Source organism: Pinus tabuliformis, chromosome 3_1 (genome assembly GCF_031772625.1).
Source record: "Pinus tabuliformis cultivar Carrire ecotype Pingquan chromosome 3_1, CPIR1, whole genome shotgun sequence".
In the NCBI taxonomy this organism is placed as follows: Eukaryota; Viridiplantae; Streptophyta; class Pinopsida; order Pinales; family Pinaceae; genus Pinus; species Pinus tabuliformis.
In genome coordinates, this window is record NC_142301.1 from 118777015 (window position 1) to 118799190 (window position 22176).

The 22176-nt window shown below is 37.8% G+C and overlaps 1 protein-coding gene across 1 annotated transcript in view; it reads left to right on the forward strand.

The window, feature by feature from the left end:
• LOC149186054 (IAA-amino acid hydrolase ILR1-like 3) overlaps positions 1 to 21000 on the forward strand; it is a 218891-nt gene extending 197891 nt beyond the window's left edge. Inside the window, exons 4-5 of the mRNA XM_089410872.1 lie at positions 20157 to 20285; positions 20424 to 21000. Of these exons, the coding sequence (XP_089266998.1) occupies positions 20157 to 20285; positions 20424 to 20804 (510 nt within the window). The 3' untranslated portion in view covers positions 20805 to 21000. The remainder of the gene's footprint in view (positions 1 to 20156; positions 20286 to 20423) is intronic.
• The last annotated feature ends 1176 nt before the right edge of the window (positions 21001 to 22176 follow it).

Genomic DNA, 22176 nt, shown 5'->3' on the forward strand with positions numbered 1-22176 from the left:
CCCCACACCCATTGGGAGCACCACAGGTTTATTGTTTGGAGAACAAGGGGCAAACCCCTTGTCCATCACTTTTGAGGGTCCTACTCTTCATTATGGCACCCATGGACCTCATCAGGGCTTTTAGAGGGCATTGTTGTCGCGCAAAGTGTCTAAGTACCGCGACAACGCTTAGACCGGGGGCTGTCACCCTGATCCCCGATCTGTCCGTTTAAGCTGTCTCCCTAGGCTAAGGGGGGTAGACCCTATGGGATAAAGGAAAACCAACTGGGAAGCAGCTGGCTTGGGAGACACAGCAAGGCAGAGAAGCGCTTGATTGAAGTTTAGCGACACTTAAAAATTAATTTGCCTTTAAATGCTTAGGATCAGTGCCTTATGGAGTTAGTGATTAAATAATTGTTTATCAACTGCTGCAGAAATATGAAATTTGTAATTCCACGGCTAACAATCATTTATCATCAAATAACCCAAGCAATGATTAATTTCACCAAGTACAAGATATTCAATAAATTCACAATGCTTTAACAATGTTTCAGCAATTAAATTTCAAAAGATCGAATGCTTTAAATAACCACGAAACTTAAAAGGTAACCACCTAGAAAAATGATTATGCTTGAAATTCCAGACTTAGGAAAATCTATCGTTTTCCAATAGTTAAACTCCAGATAAAAATTTAAGCACTTTTAACTTATGGTAAAATGAAAAAATCTTTCCCTTCAAAGCTCAGCCATAGCACAAAAATACACCAAAATAATATAGGTGACAATTCCTCAGATGCATATGCTAAGACAAAATATTTCAATTTTTTAATTTTATTTTATCTTATTTTTATTTTTAAAATTTAAAATTTTATTTTTTATTGATTAAAATCATAAAATAAAAACTAAATTCCAAATAAAACCAAAACCTAAAAACCTTTTTATGATTTTTTCAATTTTTATTATTTTTTGATTTATATAGAAAATCTAAACAAAAATAAATCAAAACCCTAAGATTGCCCTTTTTTAGGATTTTTATATTTTTTAATGATTTTTATAATATAAAGTTCTAAATTTAAAATTTAAATAGAACAAAATTAAAATCAAATATTTAAACTAAAGCCTATTAAAATCTAATTCTAAAAAAATTAATTACATTAACCCTAAGTCTAGAATCAAAAGAGACTAAATAAAATTGTGCATACGATTATCCCTTGCCAACTAAGACGTAAAAGCTAAATAAATCGAAATGAATAAGCTATGCGTATGCAGGTCGACAGAAGTTTGACGGCGGATTTGTTTGCAGGTGTGTGGAGTGACTGCGTGTGGAGGGATGTTCGACAATAGAGGGTAGGCAATAGCGAGGAGAGGGATATGAGGGAGCTTGACGCAGGCAGATTGCTGAGGAGGGCGTGGTGGAATACGCAGGTCGAAGGCAGCGATAGGTAGAGGATAGGCAGCACAGATGGACGGGTAGGCAGGTGAGGGAGCTTATTGCTGCATGTAGAGGAGAAGTGATGGATGATGTGGGAAAATGGCAGCGTGTAGGGTGAGGAATGGCAACGTTGAAGGCTGCGCGAGGAATGCAGGTGCACAGATAGGAAGGAGAAATGTAGCGTGGAGAAACCTGGAATGCAGGTTGAGCAATGTTTGGATGATTCGTTGGTAAGGCATGGAGATGAAGGTATGGATGCTGTGTGAGGGAGTTGGATTGACGCAATGAGGCAGTCACGCGTGAGGAAGAGGAGATATCGTGGAGGAGTATGGGCGCGGCGAAGTAAGCTGATGGGAAGCCGCAGGGATTGAGGGAGATAGCAGAGGAAGAAGCGAGGTAAATGGCGGAGGACGCAACGAGTAGGAGAAAAGCTGCAGATGTGGAGTGCGATGATGAATAACAAAATCGTGGGGTGTAAGAGATGGATATGCAGAGGAGTGTTTGCTTGCTGCGCAGGTTGGATAGGTGACGGAAGTGTGGGCAAAAGGGACAGCAGGTGCAACAATGCAACGCAAGGTGCGAAATGAAACACACAGCGGCAAAACCCTTAATAAATTTTGAAAATAATTCTGCTGGACAGTAAACAAAATGGAAAATCGTTGCCAAATAAAACCCTGAAATTTCCAGATTAAAATGTTATATTCTGCTTCAGGATTTATTAATAAACCCAAAAAAAATTCTCCAAATTTGGACAAGATCTGAAACCCTGGATTGCAAAACGATGCGCCTACAAAAGCTGGTTTTGAGGCTAGATCTTACCCTCCAGGGCCTAGATCTGGCTTCAAACAAAAAAAATTTCTCAGCCCTGCAACCTGCAATGGCAAAAACAGAGTACTCAGAAACAATATGCAAAAAACAAAACCTAAAAAAACTAAGACCAGCTAAATAATTACAATATTCACAGTTTAGAGGCTCTAACTAGCTAGATTTGTCAGTATGCCACAAAAATATTTTTAGAATTGTAACTTTAGTGTGAGATGCTTCAGAAAACCCTTCATGCATTCACAATAAAAATTCAAATGATAAGTCTAGGATCAACACTAGCTGGGCTCTTCAGAAAATGCCCTTTTCGGGAGTTGGCTGGTTCAGCCGAGAACTTCCCCAAACGTCTGTTGATCTTCGAAATCAAAATTTTCCTGCACAGTTTACTTCAACCATTAACAAAGAGGGAGAAAACGATACTAAAATCCAGATCTAATGGAGATACCTGCCATCATATTCAGAAATTTAACTACCATTCAAACCCTAGCGACTAAACAAGGTACCTGTGTTTAAAATCACTCTTCATAAAGCTATCATCAATGGCTGAAATTAAAATCATGCATAGAAATAAAACATCTTACAACATTTCCAGGGGAGTAACACCAGCAAGATTTCAACCCTAAAGTCTTTCTTTATTGCACACAAAAAAACGATTACAAGAGAGCTTTCTTTAGCAGAAGTCTCACAGATCGAATGATCTCAAATGACCCCTGACCCCCTATTTAAAGGAAAATTTTCCAATGGCTAGTTCGAGTGATCCATGTCAAAGCGATCTCGACCGTCGATGAGGATCAAAATCTCTTTTAATCTCATCCGTCTAAATTTCAAATGCATTTTAATATATTAAAAAATTGAAATTTTGCATTTATTTCCTCAAAACTTTGACTTATTATTATTTTATTTTATTATTATTTTATTATTTTTAAATTTATTATTTATTATTTATTATTATTTTTGTATTTTTTTTTAATTTTTTAATTTTTAATTTTTAAAGGAACCTTCGAACTTAGCCTTTGGAAAAATCTCCTAGGACCTAGGACTTATGAGGGGATAAAACATTTTCTAACCCTCAAGACACTTTACATCATGATTTTTTACATTTTTACATCTCAAGGGGGGAAAACCCATTTGACATAGATCCTCATAGACCACCCAATTTTGCGACACAAATATAATTTAGCAGATCAAGCAATTTGTAATAACCTAACCAAATAGTTAGAATTATTTCCAAATTACTTTTACATAGACTCGACCTAGCACACTAAGATTCCTCTAAGATTCTAATGACAAAATCCATTCCAGCTTTGGGGTTAGGCTGAAGGAAAACTCTGCCGACCATGGGTCGGTGAGACAAAAAACCTTACAGAACGTAGATCATCACTAGAAGATTAGGTTTACCTAGGCAAATACATACATGACACAGATCTGTTAGGATTATTTACAATTTACACATGCAGACTGGGTTTACAAAATCAGGCTGATGATGATAGTCGAATGGCATGGACACGTCGATCAAGCGCTATCCCTTTTGCGAAAAAAAGTGGGGGTGCTGCTATGGGTTGTTGACACGTAGTGGTCAACAGGCCCTACGACATTCATAGATTATTATTTGACCTCTTGAGAGGCTTATTCTTTCATTTGTGAGCTAGTTTGGTGAGCTTGTCACCGAAAGTTAGATTATTAGAACAATATTATATTTTTGGGGATTATGTAGGCCAAGGAGACTAATTCAAACTCCTCATTAGTGTATAAATACAAGTGAGATGAGTTTATTTGCTGATCATTACTTTGGATTGGATCTTTTCTCTCTCTTGAGATTTTCGCACTTTTTCTTGGTGGATGAATTGGAGCTTTATGGATGAATTTTGATGTGTGTATTTGGTCTATCTTATCTTGGAGCTTCTCTCTTGTCAAGTTGTGGATGGTTGGATATATTCTATTACATGTAAGTACATGCTTTTAATGTTGTTCTTGTTTTACTTTGTCATATACATTGAACTGAGATTTTCGCTATTTTTAGGTCTAATTGCTGCATGCATTTATTGCTTTAAATTGTGGAATTTTGTCTCTATTATAGCATCTCTCAATGTATGGGCCGTGTAATGTGAATGAAATATCCTAGGGGTAATTCTATTGATGAATTGATCTTGATAAGACATCACCTTTTGCACATCGAAGTAAAAAAGCTGCAAGATTGCTTCTCTTTGACCTAGAAGGCTAGCGAAGTAGTCTTGAGGCCTCCTTGACCAAGAAGAAAGGTCTTCACTCATATTCATCATAGACTCCATTCTCCCAAGCCTAAGGCACTGATCTACCAAAAGGTGGTCACCTTAAACCAACTTCTTTCACTTTTTCCTAGGTTTAGCCAAGTTGGGTCACCTAGGGCATCATTTTCCCGATGAACTAGCCCTCCAAAATGTTCGATCTCCTAGCCCCTCCTGCGCTAGTGTTTCCTCAAGACCGACTCCAAATCTAAGGCCATTCCGACAGTGGAGTTGTGAGAAAAGCCAAGACCTAGCTCCAAGATCAAACTTTGCCCTAACATACCCAAAGGCTAGCACCTTATTGGATCAATTCAACACCTTTAAGTGAATATTCTTTCTTTGATTCTTTCCCCGATCTTGTTTAGGCTAAGGATACCGTTGGTCACTAAACTACTTCCTCCTGACCTAGATTAGGCCCACTTGGTCCCATGTGGCCCCGTTCCTTTGAAAAGAAAATTCTTCAAGAACCATGAAGGATATGAATTTCAACAAGGATTTAGAGATTGGGAATCTCCTTCACAAGTCTTATCCCATACACCTAACTCTCAAATCCTCCCTTCTCCTAGAAGACATTATACCTTTCTTAGAAAGCAAGCAAGCTCTATCTTTCAAACTCTTCTAGAAAGGGATTATTTGGGTCACTCCGCATCCATTCATTGATTTATCCTTCATCGGTGACTCCATAATATACAAGGTCTCCTCCCATCGGTGAAAATCCGTAAATAGAAGGGAGCCTTAGCAGAGGTAACAGTGGGCCAAGTCTCCATTTGTTGCCCTTCGTCTGTCATTTACCCTTTAGGGGTCCCCTTCTAGTTTGAGCGGTAACAGTCCCTATGGAATGTGAAAGTGCAAGACCTGTTGGTAACCAACAAGTCCAGGAGACACAACTGAATGGTCTAGCCACTTGGTGGATTTAACAAGTTTTAGAGATTAGATTAGATTAGATTGTGAGACCAATGCCTTATGGAGTCAATTACTTGCTTTATATCAATTATAAACCAAATGACCGGATGAACAGTTGCTGCTTGGAGATGCTCTGCTATCCTATATGATATGCAAATCCTACAATCTGGGTGAGATGCAAAACTTTGGTTTATTTTAGTTAGGTGCCTACTCTAAATGTATCCTTCCTCTTAACTGTTTTGAAGCTAGTCTTTAGAGTAGGTTGTGAGAGTGAAGCCAAGGGGAAGCAGGCTAGGGCCTGGTTAACGATACCTCCCCTTAGGTTCTAATCACCCGATGCCTTTGGCATTGTAGAGACTGTGGCTCTAACAACTGCAAGGTCACCGTCTTAACCACTGAAGAGGTGCTAGGCTCTTCAGGCTAGATGAGAAAGGTGGTTCTATTCTCTATTGAACAAGCTTATGCTTGGAAGTAAATTGGTTAATGCAAGGAACTAGTCGTAGTATGCAAGTGCAAGAGATGGGTGAGTGCCCTTAAGGTGAGATTGCTTAATGTTCTTAAGTACTTAATTATAAATGATCTTTGATTATGACAAATAGAGTACTTAAAAAATATATGAATCATAATCCCAACCACAAGAGAAAAGTGCTTGAACTTAATGGTGCTAGAAAATGAGACAAGTAATACCAATAGACAAGATCAATGCTACTTTGATACAAGTAGCAACTTCAAGATTTAAGATCAATGAACAACCAATATGCCAATTAGATACACAACTAGATTCTATTATCACACTTATATTTAAACTTGATTATGAGATCCACAAGAGATATCTAATTCAACAATGAGCAATGAATTAACCAATGATCATAATAGCATTGAGAAGCTAAGAGCATTAATCTACAATGTCACGTATGTTGAGAAATCTATAGGGCAGTAGTTAGGATGATTTCTCTTTTCTTGATAACTGCTTGTGATGTCTTTTTACTTTTCTTACTTATTAACTTCTTCTTATTATTATTATGTTTGTTCTTATCATTAAACAACTATCAAAACAAGAACAATAATACACAAGAACACAAAATATAGGTTGCAAGCCAAGGCCAAAACCCCTCTACTTGAGAGGAAAACCCATAAAGCTCTTCTCTTCTTATAGATTCTTCAATTGACGAATTCCAAGACCTTTAACCAAGACCAATACCCTTCCAAGTCCAAGTTCGACCTCCTTGATGATGTGCTTTCTTTGTCCAAGTCAAACCCAGTCAAATCTCTTCTAGCAACACAATTTTCACCCCCAGCTTCAAAATTTCGCTCTCTACTGCAGGTCTGAAAATTTTGGCCCCTGCAACTGCTACTGCATCCATACGTGTGAGTGAAATTTAGCCTTCCAAGGCCTTCCAGTAACTTCACTTGGCTTGCTTCCTTGTCTAGGGCTAGTAGGTGACCTATTAGGCTCCTCTTCCAACAACTTTGATCCTCTTCCTGCAACTTGAGAATTTCAACCTTGAAGCAGTAAACCCTAGCCTTCCTTCTTCGCACATGTGAGAGAGAAGTAGCCCAAAAACCTTCCTTCTTTTTCCTTCTCCTTCTTCATCCTTCTCCTTCTTTGCTAGCCTTCTTGTGGTTCTCCTATGCTTAAATGATGAGAAGTGAATTCATGTCGAAAGGAGGTCGAGTTCTCTCCTTTATATAGGCTTCTAAGGTGGATGTGGCTCCTCAAAATAGACTTGGTCTTGGAGGGTATTTTAACACTTTTAAATACAAGAATATTTTTTTTTACAAGTTACAATGTGTCCGATGGGGTCTTCAACATATGGCAATGAATCTTTTGACTTCTTGACCTAGGACAAACCCTAGAAGCACTCAATGGGTGCTTGACCTCTAAAATAAAATACCTTGAGCATGAAACCCATGCTCCAAAAATAATAATAATAATTTTTCTTTCATCTTACAATATACAAGAATCAAGAGTACATTTCATATTTATGAAGATTGACCCTAGTTTCACATTTTTCAACACTCCCTCTTAACTAAGGAGGTATTCATAAATAGTACATGTACATTCTCAATCTGAAGAGATCTCATATGACATATGACAATGTGCCCGATGAGATCTTCAACATATGACAATGACTCTTTTGACTTCTTGACCTAGGAAAAGTCCTAGAAGCACTCAATGGGTGTTTGAGCTCTAAAATAAAAGACCTTGGGCATGAAACCCATACTCCAAAAATAACAATAATAATTTTTCTTTCATTTTACAATATACAAGAATCAAAAGCACATTTCATATTTATGAAGACTGCACCTAGTTACACATTTTTCAACAACTTAGAGCAACTTTGCCAATTAAATCAAACACTTATTAACTTGATTAGAGCACTTGTGTGTGAAGATGCAAGAGTGAAACTAGATGCCAATGAACAAAATTCAGCCCAAATCACTTCAACCAAAAAGTGATTATGAATTACAAGAGTCTATTAGCCAATTCAGAGACTTGTGTGTTTTATCATTGCTGCAACCTTGTATTCAGATGTCTGCAATTTTATATCAGCAGTCAAAAGACAATGTTCAATGCCCAAAATAAGCTAGAAAATTTATGCATTCAACATTCCATTGATTACCAATGATTATGAGATTGCTTAGAAGTTATAGATCAAACCTATTATATTCAAATCAGACCTCAAAATGATGTATATCAGACTTAGAATAACTCATAAAATCAGTTATTCAATCCTTAATAAACCCACAAAGTGCCAAATTATTGATGCCACAATAGCTTGAATGATTAGCTAATTAGGATGAGTGATTATCAAGTGATTTTTAATCAACTTTAATGAGTTAATTTGAGTTATATGACTGCATTAAATGGCTGTAGCAAAACAGAGAGAAAAAATAAGAGGGTAAGAGACATACCCTTAGGCCTAATGGCCTAGTTTGATGACTAGTTGTCCTTCAAATGACTTGAGACTTGAGACTTGGACCAATGACCTGCAACACAAATTGTCAACTGAAAGTAAATGGATCAACCCTATTATGACCACAATTAGGGCACCGATGGTTGGTTGAAGCCTTGCTTGGCAACTTTGGCCCTTGAAACCCTAACCCAAGAGGCTAGTTAATCTGCAAAATCAATTGTTAGCCCAATAAACTCAAAATTCTCAATGCAAATTACCATAAACCAATGCCAAATAATTTTCAATGATACCCCAAACTTGCAACCACAAAAATTTAGCTGAAACTTTGCTGCAAAACCCCACAACTTGGCTGAAATGACTGCAAAACACCACAACTTGGCTGAAATGACTGCAAAACCCCACAAAAACCCCAACTGAGGAAGAGCAAGGCTGAAAAGGACTAACGGTCAGGGCTGCAATGCCTCTAAGGCCTGCAGCTACGGAAGAAAAGGCCACCAAGGCCTGCGACTAGGGCAGAAAAGCCCTAGAAGGGAAATCACTAGCCCAAATAGGCCTGTGGCTAGGAGGGAAAGCCCCTTAGGGGCTGCGGCCTGCCGCTAGGGAAAAAGGCCCTAAAAGGTTTGCGGCAGGGGCTAAAGGAGGGGCCCGAGGCCTCCATGAGGCTGGATGACTCCCTTAAAGGGGAGGGCAAGGCCTTTTTAGGCTCATGACTAGGGCTGGACGGCTAGGCCTTAGGGCCATTTTTTTTTCAAATGTTGCAAAATACCAAAATGCCGAATAATCACTGCCAAATTGCTTGACGCTAGCATTGGAGGATGAATGTAGGCTAGATATTGCCTTCCTAGGCCTAGATCTACCTCAAAACCCCAACAAAAATCTCCTTGAGCCACTTGAAGTTCACCTACACAATTGAATAAAAAATCCCAAAACCCCAAATACATACAAAATATAAAAAAAAAACCCAAAAAATAATAAAACCCCAATTGCTACAAAACAAATGAGTTAGAGATAGTTTGCAAATTATTTACAAATATACAATGTTTGCAATTTTAAAATTTTGGAGAAATATTTTTTGAGTAATAGCAATGGATGAATGTATTTTTTGAAAAATTTGAATATTGGCCAAAAACCCTCCTACAAAATTAAAGTACCATATAGAAATCTTAGAGCCCATAGTCTGTGAACTTGGAGCCCAAGGGCCAGTGTACCTGCCAATCTCTATACTTTTCTTCAAGTAGAATTGTCAGATCATATGGTGAATCAGATCACCTAATATAAAAAATATTTACCAATAGAATGTTATCACCGACAAATGAAATAACAATTCATAAAAAATTTAGCACAATATATGAAAGCACATAACTAACACATACCACAGATCAATGGAAGAAAAAAACCATGAATTGAACCCCAAAATCTTTCTATTATAGTACAAAAATGTTCCTAGCAGAGCAATGACTCAATACCAACTTTACAAAATTTACAACATCCAAATATATCAAATAGAAGCAAACTGACTTATATTTATAGAGAAATACATCAAAGTGGAAAATAACGGCTCGTTGGCTTGATCCCTGCCAAAATAATCTCGACCGTTGAAAATATCTTGATGATTTTTAAATCTCCACAGTCGAATTTTTAATTTTGAGGAAAAATTCGAATTTTTAATTTTGAGGAAAAATTCGAATTTTTCTTAAAACCCACTTTTAATTAATCCAAGAATTAATATCCTCAAAAATTTGACTTTGACTTAACCACCAAAGTCCAAGGGCTCAATTTTTCTTAAAAAATCCATTTTTGCCTTGATGGGGGATCTCCAAAAATTGAATTTCCTTTGACCTACGAATTTTTTATTATTTTTCACTTGGATAAATATTAATCTCTATTTTTGATTAAAAAATAATCAATTTTCTGGATTAGGACTTTTATTTACTTTTGCTAGAAAAATTAATTAATTGACACTATAGGGGATTAATATTTTTTCCGCCCTCAAATATTTTAGCCATGGTGTCTAAGTATGAGGGACCATGCACCAAAATATTTCTTACATCAGAGATTACAATTAATTCAACCCTCGAAGGGGGAATACCCCTTTACATATAGATCCTTATGACATTGCTCAATTCTGCGACTCAATATGATCTAGTATAGACCAAGTAGTTTGTAATAAAATAATTTGGCCAAATGTGCCTAAATAATTATCAAACCAATTTTACAAAGACTTGATATAACGCTAGGACTCACCTAAGACCTTGTCAATGAATTCCACCCTAGCTTTGGGGTTTAAGTTGGAAGAAAATTTTTGTTGAATATTTGTGTTTAGAAACACACATAATTCAGGGAGGTTAAAAAACTTCCTAGGATGAAATTCGTCGCCAAAATCGAAGGCTTATCTAGGTGTTGTTACATAATTGTTGACACCTAATCCTTGTGATTGGGTGAATTATTGTAAATAGATAGATAGGAATATGAATAGTCATCGGGAGACGAACTGAACAGTCTCTCCCTCATGTATATAATAAGGACCTACCTGATGGAATAATATAGTCAATTATTTTCTGCCTAATGCAGTTACTGCCTGGCCTGACATGGTGTCAGAGCCAGCTCCTTTTTTAGCTCTCATGCACCTTGTAACTCCTCTGCCTGTCTGCCATATTCTTTTTATACAGACCTGCACCTGACATGCTCCTCTGCCTAACACTGCCAGCGCTGTCCAAGCTGCCCCATTCAGAATCACTGTGCATTCACCTTGAACAGTCTCTCCCTCATGTATATAATAAGGACCTACCTGATGGAATAATATAGTCAATTATTTTCTGCCTAATGCAGTTACTGCCTGGCCTGACATGGTGTCAGAGCCAGCTCCTTTTTTAGCTCTCATGCACCTTGTAACTCCTCTGCCTGTCTGCCATATTCTTTTTATACAGACCTGCACCTGACATGCTCCTCTGCCTAACACTGCCAGCGCTGTCCAAGCTGCCCCATTCAGAATCACTGTGCATTCACCTGAATGAATCGCTGGTCCAAGTTGAAACGTTCCTCTGCCTGTTCTTCGTGCGATGTTGTCTTTAGTTTGTATCTCTGAGTTTGGGCGAGGCGCTTGGTGCGGTGAGCGTGGAATCCTCACCACTAAACATTCAAATCCTGTCTCGTGATTGCTGGAGTATGCATTAGAAATCGTTTTGGTATTTGAACACTGTTATACGCATATTATTATAATACCTGAACGCTGTTATACGCATATTATTGTGGTTATAACACCTGATATGCGTGGTTATTGTGGTTATAATACCTGAGATGCGTGGAAATGTGCTGACTGCTTTTGGATTGTGAACTTTTCATGTGTATGCTGCTGATGCGTGGAAATGTGCTGACTGCTTTTGGAATGACATGGTATGCTGCTGATGCGTGGAGAATCCAAAGACCGATGAAAGTAAGAAAGTAAGGTGAAGTAAGAGCTGGAAAGTGTGGCTGAAGTTATATTTTGGTTTGGTTTGCGATCTCGGGTTGGCGTGCATATGAAAGTGTAATTTACTGATTTCATGTCCTCGTGATGTACAGAAAAGAGAGGGCATTGGGGATTTTTGTATAGGAAGCCGCTTCCCTTGAATGGTACTTTTGAATGGTGTTATAACAGTATGATACCTCTGCGTTAGATATGTTTTGAACGCAGCCATATGTATTTTGTTGAACGCAGCCATATGTTATTTTTAACGCAGCCATATGTATTGTTTGAACATTGTATTATTTGGTACGTTGCACGAGTTTTCTAGCTCGAGGTTATGTGGTTCTCTAAAGCTTTGTGTTGTGAGTGATATCATCTCCACCATATAGGAGTTGGTAATACCTTTGTCCTATATATAAGAGTGCAATCTTTTTACACCAGAGCTGCACTTTTTTCTCCATAAGAAGTACAATTTTATATAGTAATAGCAGAAGTATTTTTCTATCAGCAGAAGTATTTTTTTTACAGAATGCATTCAATCATATCCATGGTGGGAATAGTTCTCACTGGCAAGGAGAACTATCCTGAATGGTCCCAGATGATAAAACACACCCTCATTTTCAATGAGCTGTGGAAAGGAGTGTGTGTCGGAGAAGGAGACAATGACCCAGTACAGCCTACCTCATACAAAGAGCTCGTCATGTGGGAAAACAAGAACAACAAAGCTTATGCATTAATCGCAGCATCTGTAAATGAAGAGGTGAGTCGCCATATTTCGTCATATTCAACTGCCTATGAAGCCTTACAAAAGCTGAAAGAACTCTATGACTCACATTCTGCACTTGAAGTTGTTCAACTCATGATTAAACTCTTCACTCTTGAACTGCAAAATAATGATCCTCTTGCTCTTGCATCTGAAGTAAAGTCTATAATGCATGATATCAAATCTACTAAGGTTGAATTGGATATTCCTCTTATCGCTTTTCTCAAGGAACTTTATCCTACTTAGTCCAATTATCTTGAGTCATTGCAAGCTAATGGAAATCTCAAAGATATAACCTTTGACTCTCTTGTGAAAAAGTTTGCTGAAAGAGAGAAAGCTTTTGGAAAGAAGACAACCCCTGAATCTTCTGAAGAGACTGTGTGCCTTGCTCACAAAGAAAAGTATCTTGCTCAAGATTCTATAAGAGGAAGAGGTGGACGAAGAGGAAGAGGAAGATATTTCAGAGGCAGAGGGGCAGACATTCTCAAGGAGAAAAGGCAGATTTGCACTGGATTCGCTGCAAAAGAAATGGATCACATGATGCCTCTACATGCAAGCTACCATGGGACAAAATTGAGCAGAAAAGAAACCAACAGAAAGGTAAAGCTGATGATACAGACAAAGGTAAAGCACCTGAATCCGCTCACTATGTTGTGGCACAATGTAACATTGGAGTAAATGAAGATCTATTTAATGCTTCACTTGATTCTTGGAAAAATGATTGGTTGCTTGATTCAGGAGCAACCTGCCACATGACTCATAGAAAAGATTTTTTTGAAGATTTTACTGATAATGTTGATGGAGCAGTATACTTTGCAAATCAATCAAAAATCAAACCATCAGGGCTTGGCATAATCAGGCTTAAACTGCCTGGTCTTCCAGACTTTCTTCTGCATCATGTTCTATATCTCCCACAGCTCAAGAGAAACTTGTTGTCCTTGGTCCACATCCGCCAGCAAGGTCACTCCATTCATATGTTTGATGGCAAGCTTGAGGTAAGAAAAGCATCTGATCACTCACTTGTCATGAGGGGAATAGAAGAAGAAAGGCTTCTCAAACTGCAAGGAACCTTTGCTCATGCACAACATTTCTCATACAATTCTCATCATGAAGAAGGTACACTTCCATCAAGTTTATTATGGCATGGTAGATTTGTACATTTGAACTATGACAGTCTCCGCTTATTAAAGAAAAATGGTGTTGCTGGTTTGCCTACAATTCCTAGGAAACTTAAACAATGTGATGCTTGCATTCTAGGAAAGCATATCAAATAGTCTTTTCATGATTCACATTCAAGAGCGCATAGGAAGCTTGAACTCATTCATTCAGATTTATGCGGTCCAATGCCTGTTCCTTCTGCAAATGGAAATAAATATATCATGACATTTATTGATGACTACACCAGAATGTGTTGGGTTTATTTATTGAAGAACAAATCTGATGCTTTTCAAACATTCAAGAATTTTCATAAATGGATTGAAAATGATGCACAATCTCATATTGGGTCTATTTGCACTGATAATGGAAAAGAATACACATCAAATGAATTTGAAAACTATCTTCGCCAACATGGGATCAAACATCAAACAACTGTGCCTTATAATCCCCAACAGAATGGTGTAGCTGAAAGAATGAATAGAACAATCTTAAATATGGTACGATCCATGCTTTTCTTCAAAAATGTAAAGATAATGTTTTGGGCTGATGCTGTTCTATGTGCTGCATATACAAAGAATAGATGTCCATATAATGCTATAAGAAACAAGACTCCTTATGAAATGTGGTATGGACATGTTCCTTCGGTAAAGCATCTCAGGGTCTTTGATTCCACCTGTTATGCCTTGATACCAAAGGTACATAGAAACAAACTTGGTGCTAGAAGTCGTGAGTGTATCTTCCTGGGGTATTCAAACATGTCCAAAGCATACCACCTCTATGATGAAGTAAATAAGAAGTTTGTTGTATCTAGAGATGTAATTTTTCTTGAATCATCCAAAATTGACAATGTTGTTGAGCGGCAACTTGATCGCTTGGATAGATTCGCAAAAGCAAAATCATTTCAAGAATTTGATAATTAGATTCCACATCTTCAAGGGGGGATTCCTATACTAGATCAACATGTGGAATCTTCTTCTGAAGAACACTCTCCCTCGCATGAAACTCCAACAACGGATGATGCTTTAAGTGATGTAATTGATAGAATTGGGAGACTCAATCTTGACTCAGTCCCAACTCAATCAATGGAGCAGCCTGGACCATCTGAGAAAGGTCCCCCAAAGTGGCTGACAATGACACTTGAAAGTGTTCATCCTGATGAAGTTGGAACAGGAACCAGAAATTCAAACCGGCAAAATGGAGGTGATGTAGATGACTCTAATTCACCTGTTGATATGGATGTTTCTTATGATTGTGAATTGAACTTGTCTACAGATTTTGAACCAACTTCCTTCAATGAACCAACTTCCTTCAAAGAAGCTCCTTCTCATGATGAATGGAAAGAAGCGATGCAAAAGGAGTATGATGCCCTCATAAAGAACGACACTTGGAAGCTGGTTGATCCTCCATTTGGAAGCAAACCAATTGGCTGCAAGTGGGTCTACAAGAAGTTAGAACAAGTATAAAGCTGATGGCTCACTTGACAAGCACAAAGCTAGGCTTGTGGCAAAAGGTTTTTCACAGAGGGAAGGGGTCGATTATGAGGAGACTTTTGCCCCCACGGCAAAATGGGCTACCATCCGGACTCTCTTTGCACTAGCAGCTCAGAACGGTTGGAAAGTCCATCAAATGGATGTAAAAACTGCTTTCTTGAATGGAGATCTAAAAGAGAATGTTTTTATGTCTCAGCCTGAAGGTTTTGCTATGAAAGGACATGAACATAAAGTATGCAAACTTGTGAAGTCCTTGTATGGCCTCAAACAAGCACTGCGATCCTGGTATGAAAAACTAACTGAGCATATTCTGAAACTCAATTTCAATCATTTTGATCTTGATGATGCAACTTTATTTGTCAAGAAAGTTGGCAAAATAGTTGTATATCTTGTGGTATATGTAGATGATCTTTTAATGACAGGGAACAATGAAAGCTACATTGCATCCATAAAGAAGGAATTGGGGAAAAGTTTTGAAATGACTGATTTGGGCTATGTTCATTACTATCTTGGCATTGAAGTAACCCAACATCCAAAGTCCATATTTCTTTCTCAAAAGAAATACATTGGAGATTTGTTGAACATGTTTGGCATGACAGAGTGCAATCCTCTTACTACTCCAATGGAACAAAACTTAAAGCTCACATCTATTGAAGGAAAGGAATTTGAGGATGCAACAAAGTATAGACAACTTGTAGGAAGTCTCAACTACCTAACTACTACCAGACCAGACATTTCATTTGCTGTTGGAATCCTCTCCAGGTTTATGCAAAAGCCTTGTGAGGGACATTGGTCTGCTGCAAAAAAAGTTCTAAGGTACTTGAAGGGAACTCAAGACTTTGGAATCAAGTATACACAGGTGGACGACTTCAGCTTGATTGGATACTCTGATTCAGACTTCGATGGAGACAAAGAAACTGGAGTATCTACTTCAGGATATGCTATGAGTCTTGGATCAGGAGCTGTCTCCTGGAGATCACACAAACAATCAGTTCCAGCAGATTCCACAACAGAAGTAGAATACGTGGCAGCAGCTGAAGCAACAAAAGAAATTGTGTGGCTCAGGAAAATTCTTGAAGATTTACAGGTAAAACAAGTACAATCAACTCCACTCATGATTGACAACACCTCTGCAATAAAGTTGGCCAAGAACCCAAAGTTCCATGATTGAACGAAGCACATCAATACTAAATATCATCTGATTCGACATCATGTTGAGGCCAAAACAATCCATCTCCGTCATTGTTCCACAAATGAGCAAATTGCAGACATCTTCACCAAAGCGCTTGGAAGGGAAAAGCTTGAACGATTCAGAATGATGCTTGGACTCACCAACATCCCTTCAGATTAAGGGGGGGAATGTTGACACCTAATCCTTGTGATTGGGTGAATTATTGTAAATAGATAGATAGGAATATGAACAGTCATCGGGAGACGAACTGAACAGTCTCTCCCTCATGTATATAATAAGGACCTACCTGATGGAATAATATAGTCAATTATTTTCTGCCTAATGGAGTTACTGCCTGGCCTGACAATATTAAACGGTCATACTAGCATCATTTACAATATAACTTTGTAGAAATTGGGTTTATAATGATAACACAATGTTGGTAGATGACTTTGAACTTTGAAAATATTCCTTTACATCTTTGCACTCTACTTCCTTGGACTATTGACAAAGTGTTGTCAATAGGTCACAAAGTACTCGTAACCTCTGAGAAACTTTGTGGACAATGGGTCACGAATATCAAAATGTATCAAGTCTACTACACCCTTGGCACTATTGTCACTCCTTGGAAATGTTTCCTTCGCAAACTTCCCAAGCACGCACCCTCTGCACATGTCATCATGTTCCGTGCTTACTTCTGGAACTCCTGCCACATTCTCTTTGAGCAACTTAAGTGCTTTGTGATGGATATGTCCCATTCTCTTATGTCATAATTCTCCCATATCTTTGTTACTACTGTTCTTGACTAGTTCCTTTGGAGCGTCCAACTGTAACCTGTATAACTTGTTGCTTCTTACCCCAATCTGAATCACTGACTCCCAGTTCTGGTGTTTTAAGTACACCTTTTGTCCTCAAAATTAGAATTCATATCCCTTATCCTGAAGAGTATAAATTGATATTAGGTTCATTCCTAAACCTGGTATGTGCAACACATTTGTAACATGAGTACTCTTTCTTGACTCCCTCTGAAAGGTAACTGTCCTCTCCCAACTGGAGTGCAATTGGACTTATATCCCATTTGCATTTTGGAAGCCTATCTCCTCTTCCTTGTAGCTAGAGAAATATTATCTAACCCCTGTCATATGACGCGATGCCCCACTATCAATATACCAAACCCTCGTGGAGGTAGAGATAGATAAGCAAGCTATGATAGAGAATTCATCTTCGAGTCTTGGAGATAGCTCGTCAATATTTGTTGAAGTTGTTGTATGTTGCTTCTTCTTCTTGTCACCCTTCTTCCTATTCGGACATTGACTAACATAGTGAACATGCTCACTGCATCCAAAACACTTGATTTTACTCAAGTTCTTTTTCTTCTTCTCTCCTTTGGAGTTAGGCCCTTTGCTTGAGCCCTTCTTAGCTTTTCCCTTTCCTACTAGAGCAACATTCTCGTCCTCCTCACATTTCTGGGTTCTATTGCTGTTGCCACTAACAAGACTCAACCTAAGCTCCTACTGAGTGAAATCGCCCCACAAACGATCCTAGTTAGGTAGGTCCTGTTGTACATTAATCACTTGGACGACAACATCCCATTGCTTTGAGAACCCGTTTAAGGCAGTTCTCACGAGCTTGTCATCATTTATCTTCTCTCCGACAACTACTAACTCGTCCTTGACAAGTCTGATCCTGGTGAGGTAACTGACTATGCCTTCTCCTTTGTTCATCTTGGTGTTTCTTAGCTTCTCTTTGAGGATCAACTTTCTGTTTACAATAGCATTCTGGAACAACTTCAGGATGGCATCCCACATATTCTTGGTTGTATCCAATTCTGCAATATGGGGAACGATGTGATCTTTAACCCCATCCTGGAGAATACGCCTAACTTTGGCACCCTCCTTCCGATAAACTACTAACTGCGTCGGGTTTTCTCGTAAGGCTGCAACTGCAATAACATATTCCTTTAATCCATGCTCCTCCAACAATAATGAGATTTTGGATTTCTAGACACCAAAGTTCGATGCACCATCAAGTCTGTGTTGATCTCTTATTCCCACTGAAGCCATTTTTGAAACCCTCAAACAATAAACCCCAATAAATCTGAATAGTTTTGGCGAAAAATAACTTGTGTGAAACTTTTGATTTCTCCTACGAAACCCTTGCACTCAGATCACAAATAACCTCAACACTTCATTGCTTTAATACCATGTCAAATTCTGGTTATCCAAAAGGTCACTTATTTATGGAAAATTAATTCATTTACTACAAGCAACATATAACAACATAAACAACACCAATTACAAACTGAAAGTGCAGGAAAATATGCAAAACCAATCACACATTTTACACTAATGTTTTTGGACAAATTGTCCCTAGAAAAACCCCAATGTGGGGAAAACCAACTTTTAGATATGAGGGCTTTTATTATTATCTTCAACAAATAAATTGCTATTGAGAAATACCATTGCTTGCCTCTCAATGGCAAAGCTCCATAAATATATTTCTTTATTTGTGCTAATCTGGAAAACCCCATGGCTTCCCTTTTGTGCTATTCGCATTGCCTCCAACAACATGCATTGGCCTCTAGCAATTTGGATTAGCTCTTTTTGGCAATTCACATCGGCTTCTCGCAAACTCGATTTGCCTTATGGAAGACTCAAATGGCCTCCAACAGATTCACAATGGCTTTCGGTGAACTCGCACTGGCACTGGAAAACTCGATTTGACCTCTCGAAGACTCGCACTGCCTTCCAGAAAATAATCTCAGTCTCCTCTTGTGAATACACTAAGCAATTCGGCCTCCTCCTGAAGCTCATGACCTTCCTGGGAAAAACTTGGCCTCTTGCAAAGAATATTGATAGCAAGAATCTTTGAAAAATCTTTCCTCAACCAATATTGTTGAAACCCTCTGGTGTCTTCTGAAATTCATCCATTTGAGTATTTGTATGATCTCCAAAGCTGCCCATCGATTTACTTTATAATATCTTATTCACGAATGAATGACACGATTAGAAGTTCACTTGATCTAATCGATGGCTAAGATCTTCTTAGAAACTTTCTATGGGTTTCTAGAGGAAAATTGACCTTATCCCAATTATTATCAATTAATTATTCACTTTTCCTAAGTTAGACTTAGGAAATATTTAAAAAATCACTAATTGACTTACAGTCTTGGAGATAATTAACTCTTCTGTGTCTCTAGCCTCAATGACACCTCTTAAGACTAGAACACCTGTTTAATCTACAAAAACTAACAAAGTCGATGTCAGAAGAATTCATCTTGCCTGCTGACAGTGGAAGTGATTATATTTATCCCACTGGCCACATTTGACACTAGAATGCATAGTATTGAATTTGAATTTAAATTTGGAGCTACTGTTCTCATCTGCATTCGCAGTGGAAAACCTAGTAAGATTCTTACTCTTTCAGCTTCAATGTTTAACCTTTTTATTTGGTTTGAATAGTTGTGATCTTTAAAAGGCACCACTTTACGGGAAACTATCTGGTTCAATATCAAATTTGCTTGAATATCTGAAGTACTAAGACAGCTTGAATATTATTTTTCTCCCACAACTAAGTCATATAGCTTGAGTGCAACTAAATTTGAAACCAAAATATGCGGTAGTATGGCGATATTCTTTGCATGGCTTTGGTTTTGACAGAATTTGACTTTGAGTTTACCAATCTTGTCGATATATATGTAATGTCAACACTACACTATCTGAATGTTGAATTGTGAGTAATGGAAGACATACTGCTGATACCTGAATAAGTACCATAACAGAAACACTAAACCTTTTTCTTTGTCAATGAAGGTAGTGTCAGTAGCATTCATAGATGGTGGTAAGGGATTCAATATCATTCCAAACAAAGTGAGATTTGGAGGCACATTTCGAAGCCTTACATCTGAAGGACTTGCTAAGATAAGGAAAAGAATCAAAGAGGCAAGTTTATCTTCTCTGCAGGATAACATAAACCTTTATCTTACATACCTAATCAGTGTCTTTTATAAGAAACTGTTGATTGATAAAGATACGAAAGACTACATGATCTACTAATACCATGCGTATGGTTTCTTTCAGATTATAGAGAAGCAGGCTGATGTAAATGGGTGCACAGCATTTATTGATTTTAAAGAAGAAGAAAGCCCTGAATATCCTCCTACTGTCAATAATGAAAGGTTGCATAGTCATGTTCAAAAGGTTGGAGAAACATTGCTTGGGGCACATAATGTGAAGCATATGGGACAGAAAATGGGAGCAGAGGATTTTGCCTTCTATTCACAGATTATACCAGGCACGCTATTTTGGATTGGTATGAGAAATGAGAGCATTGGCTCAATCCATTCAGGGCATTCCCCCCATTTCTTCGTGGATGAAAATGTGCTTCCTCTTGGAGCTGCTTTACATGCTTCAATTGCAAAAATGTATTTAGACCATGGCAGACCACTGAGTAAGGACTAATCATGCATTTTCATTTTCTTAATTATGCTGCTTAGTAACAATTTCAAAAGTGAAATGGAATTTCCAATAAATAAACATTCTCATGTTTACTAAACAATTTATTGAAGTATAATATTACTGAAGCAATTCGAATTGGAGGGATTGTTTTACAATATTTTTTATATTGTAATATATAAAAAACATTCTGTTTGTTCAACATTTTATTGATGTATAATATTACCGAAACAATTCGACTTGAAGGGATTGTTCTATAATAATTTTTATAATTGTAATATATTATTTTATACAGAATTTGATTGGATTGGATCCTACAATTTTAGGTGTTGTCTTCGACATTATTAACTCCACTCCACATAGTGTACATAAGAGTGACACCAGATATGCTATCAGAAGCAAACATGATCAATATATTCGGTTGTTCTTTCTGATTCAATACAATGGGTTTTCTTACCCCTCACATGGGGTACATGTGAGTTTTGGTTTTAGGTTTTAGAGATGCTGCTATCTTTGGGTTGATTCGATGCTTTGGTTGCTGCTAGTGAATTTTGGATGAGCCATCGTCATGTATTGATAGTATTTCATGTATTGATGGTATTTTGATTGATGAGTTATTTTGATTAATGAGTTGGCATACCCAATATTTTATTGATATAGTGCACCCCCACCTCTTTGGATGGTTTTGGCTTCGCATTGGTACATTTATTTAACCTCACTACATTTCATGTAGTGGGAACCCAACTAAAGTCTCCCTAGGTTTCAGTTGTCAATAATTGTGAATGATGATGGTGGAGTGCCCCAATAGAAATTGGTGTTTTGCATACATGTACCACCTTATCACCTTCTTATGTCATATTTAACATCTCAATATTTAATGAAGCATTAGCTTTGTACACACATGCTAAGGATGCTTTGGAATGAGTTTCACATTGTTTTGACCACATGGAGGCTTAGTATTGGAGTGTCCTAGCTCATTTGACTCCATTCACATGTGGCAAAGGGTTATTTGAGGTAAACCATAGCTTGCCTTGGGTGTTGTCCTTCCTAACACATATTTTGAGGCATGCATGCAACATGATATTAGTTTATGGCTTGAAAACAAGGGTGCACCTCCTTGTATTAGGGCGACGATTTGGCATATGGAAGAATATTACATGATTCTGCATTATTGGTGATGATTTGGTATATGGAAGAATATTACATGATTATGTGATGAGGATTGTAATTTCCCTTTCACACTTCCCTAAGGCATCCTCCTCTAGTGCTCATGGTTTTGGAAAAACAACACATAGTTTGAAAGTTAACTCATGGTTTGAAGATGATTATGGATATGACGAACTTGTCACATTTCACTAGGGCACACTCTTTATGTTGG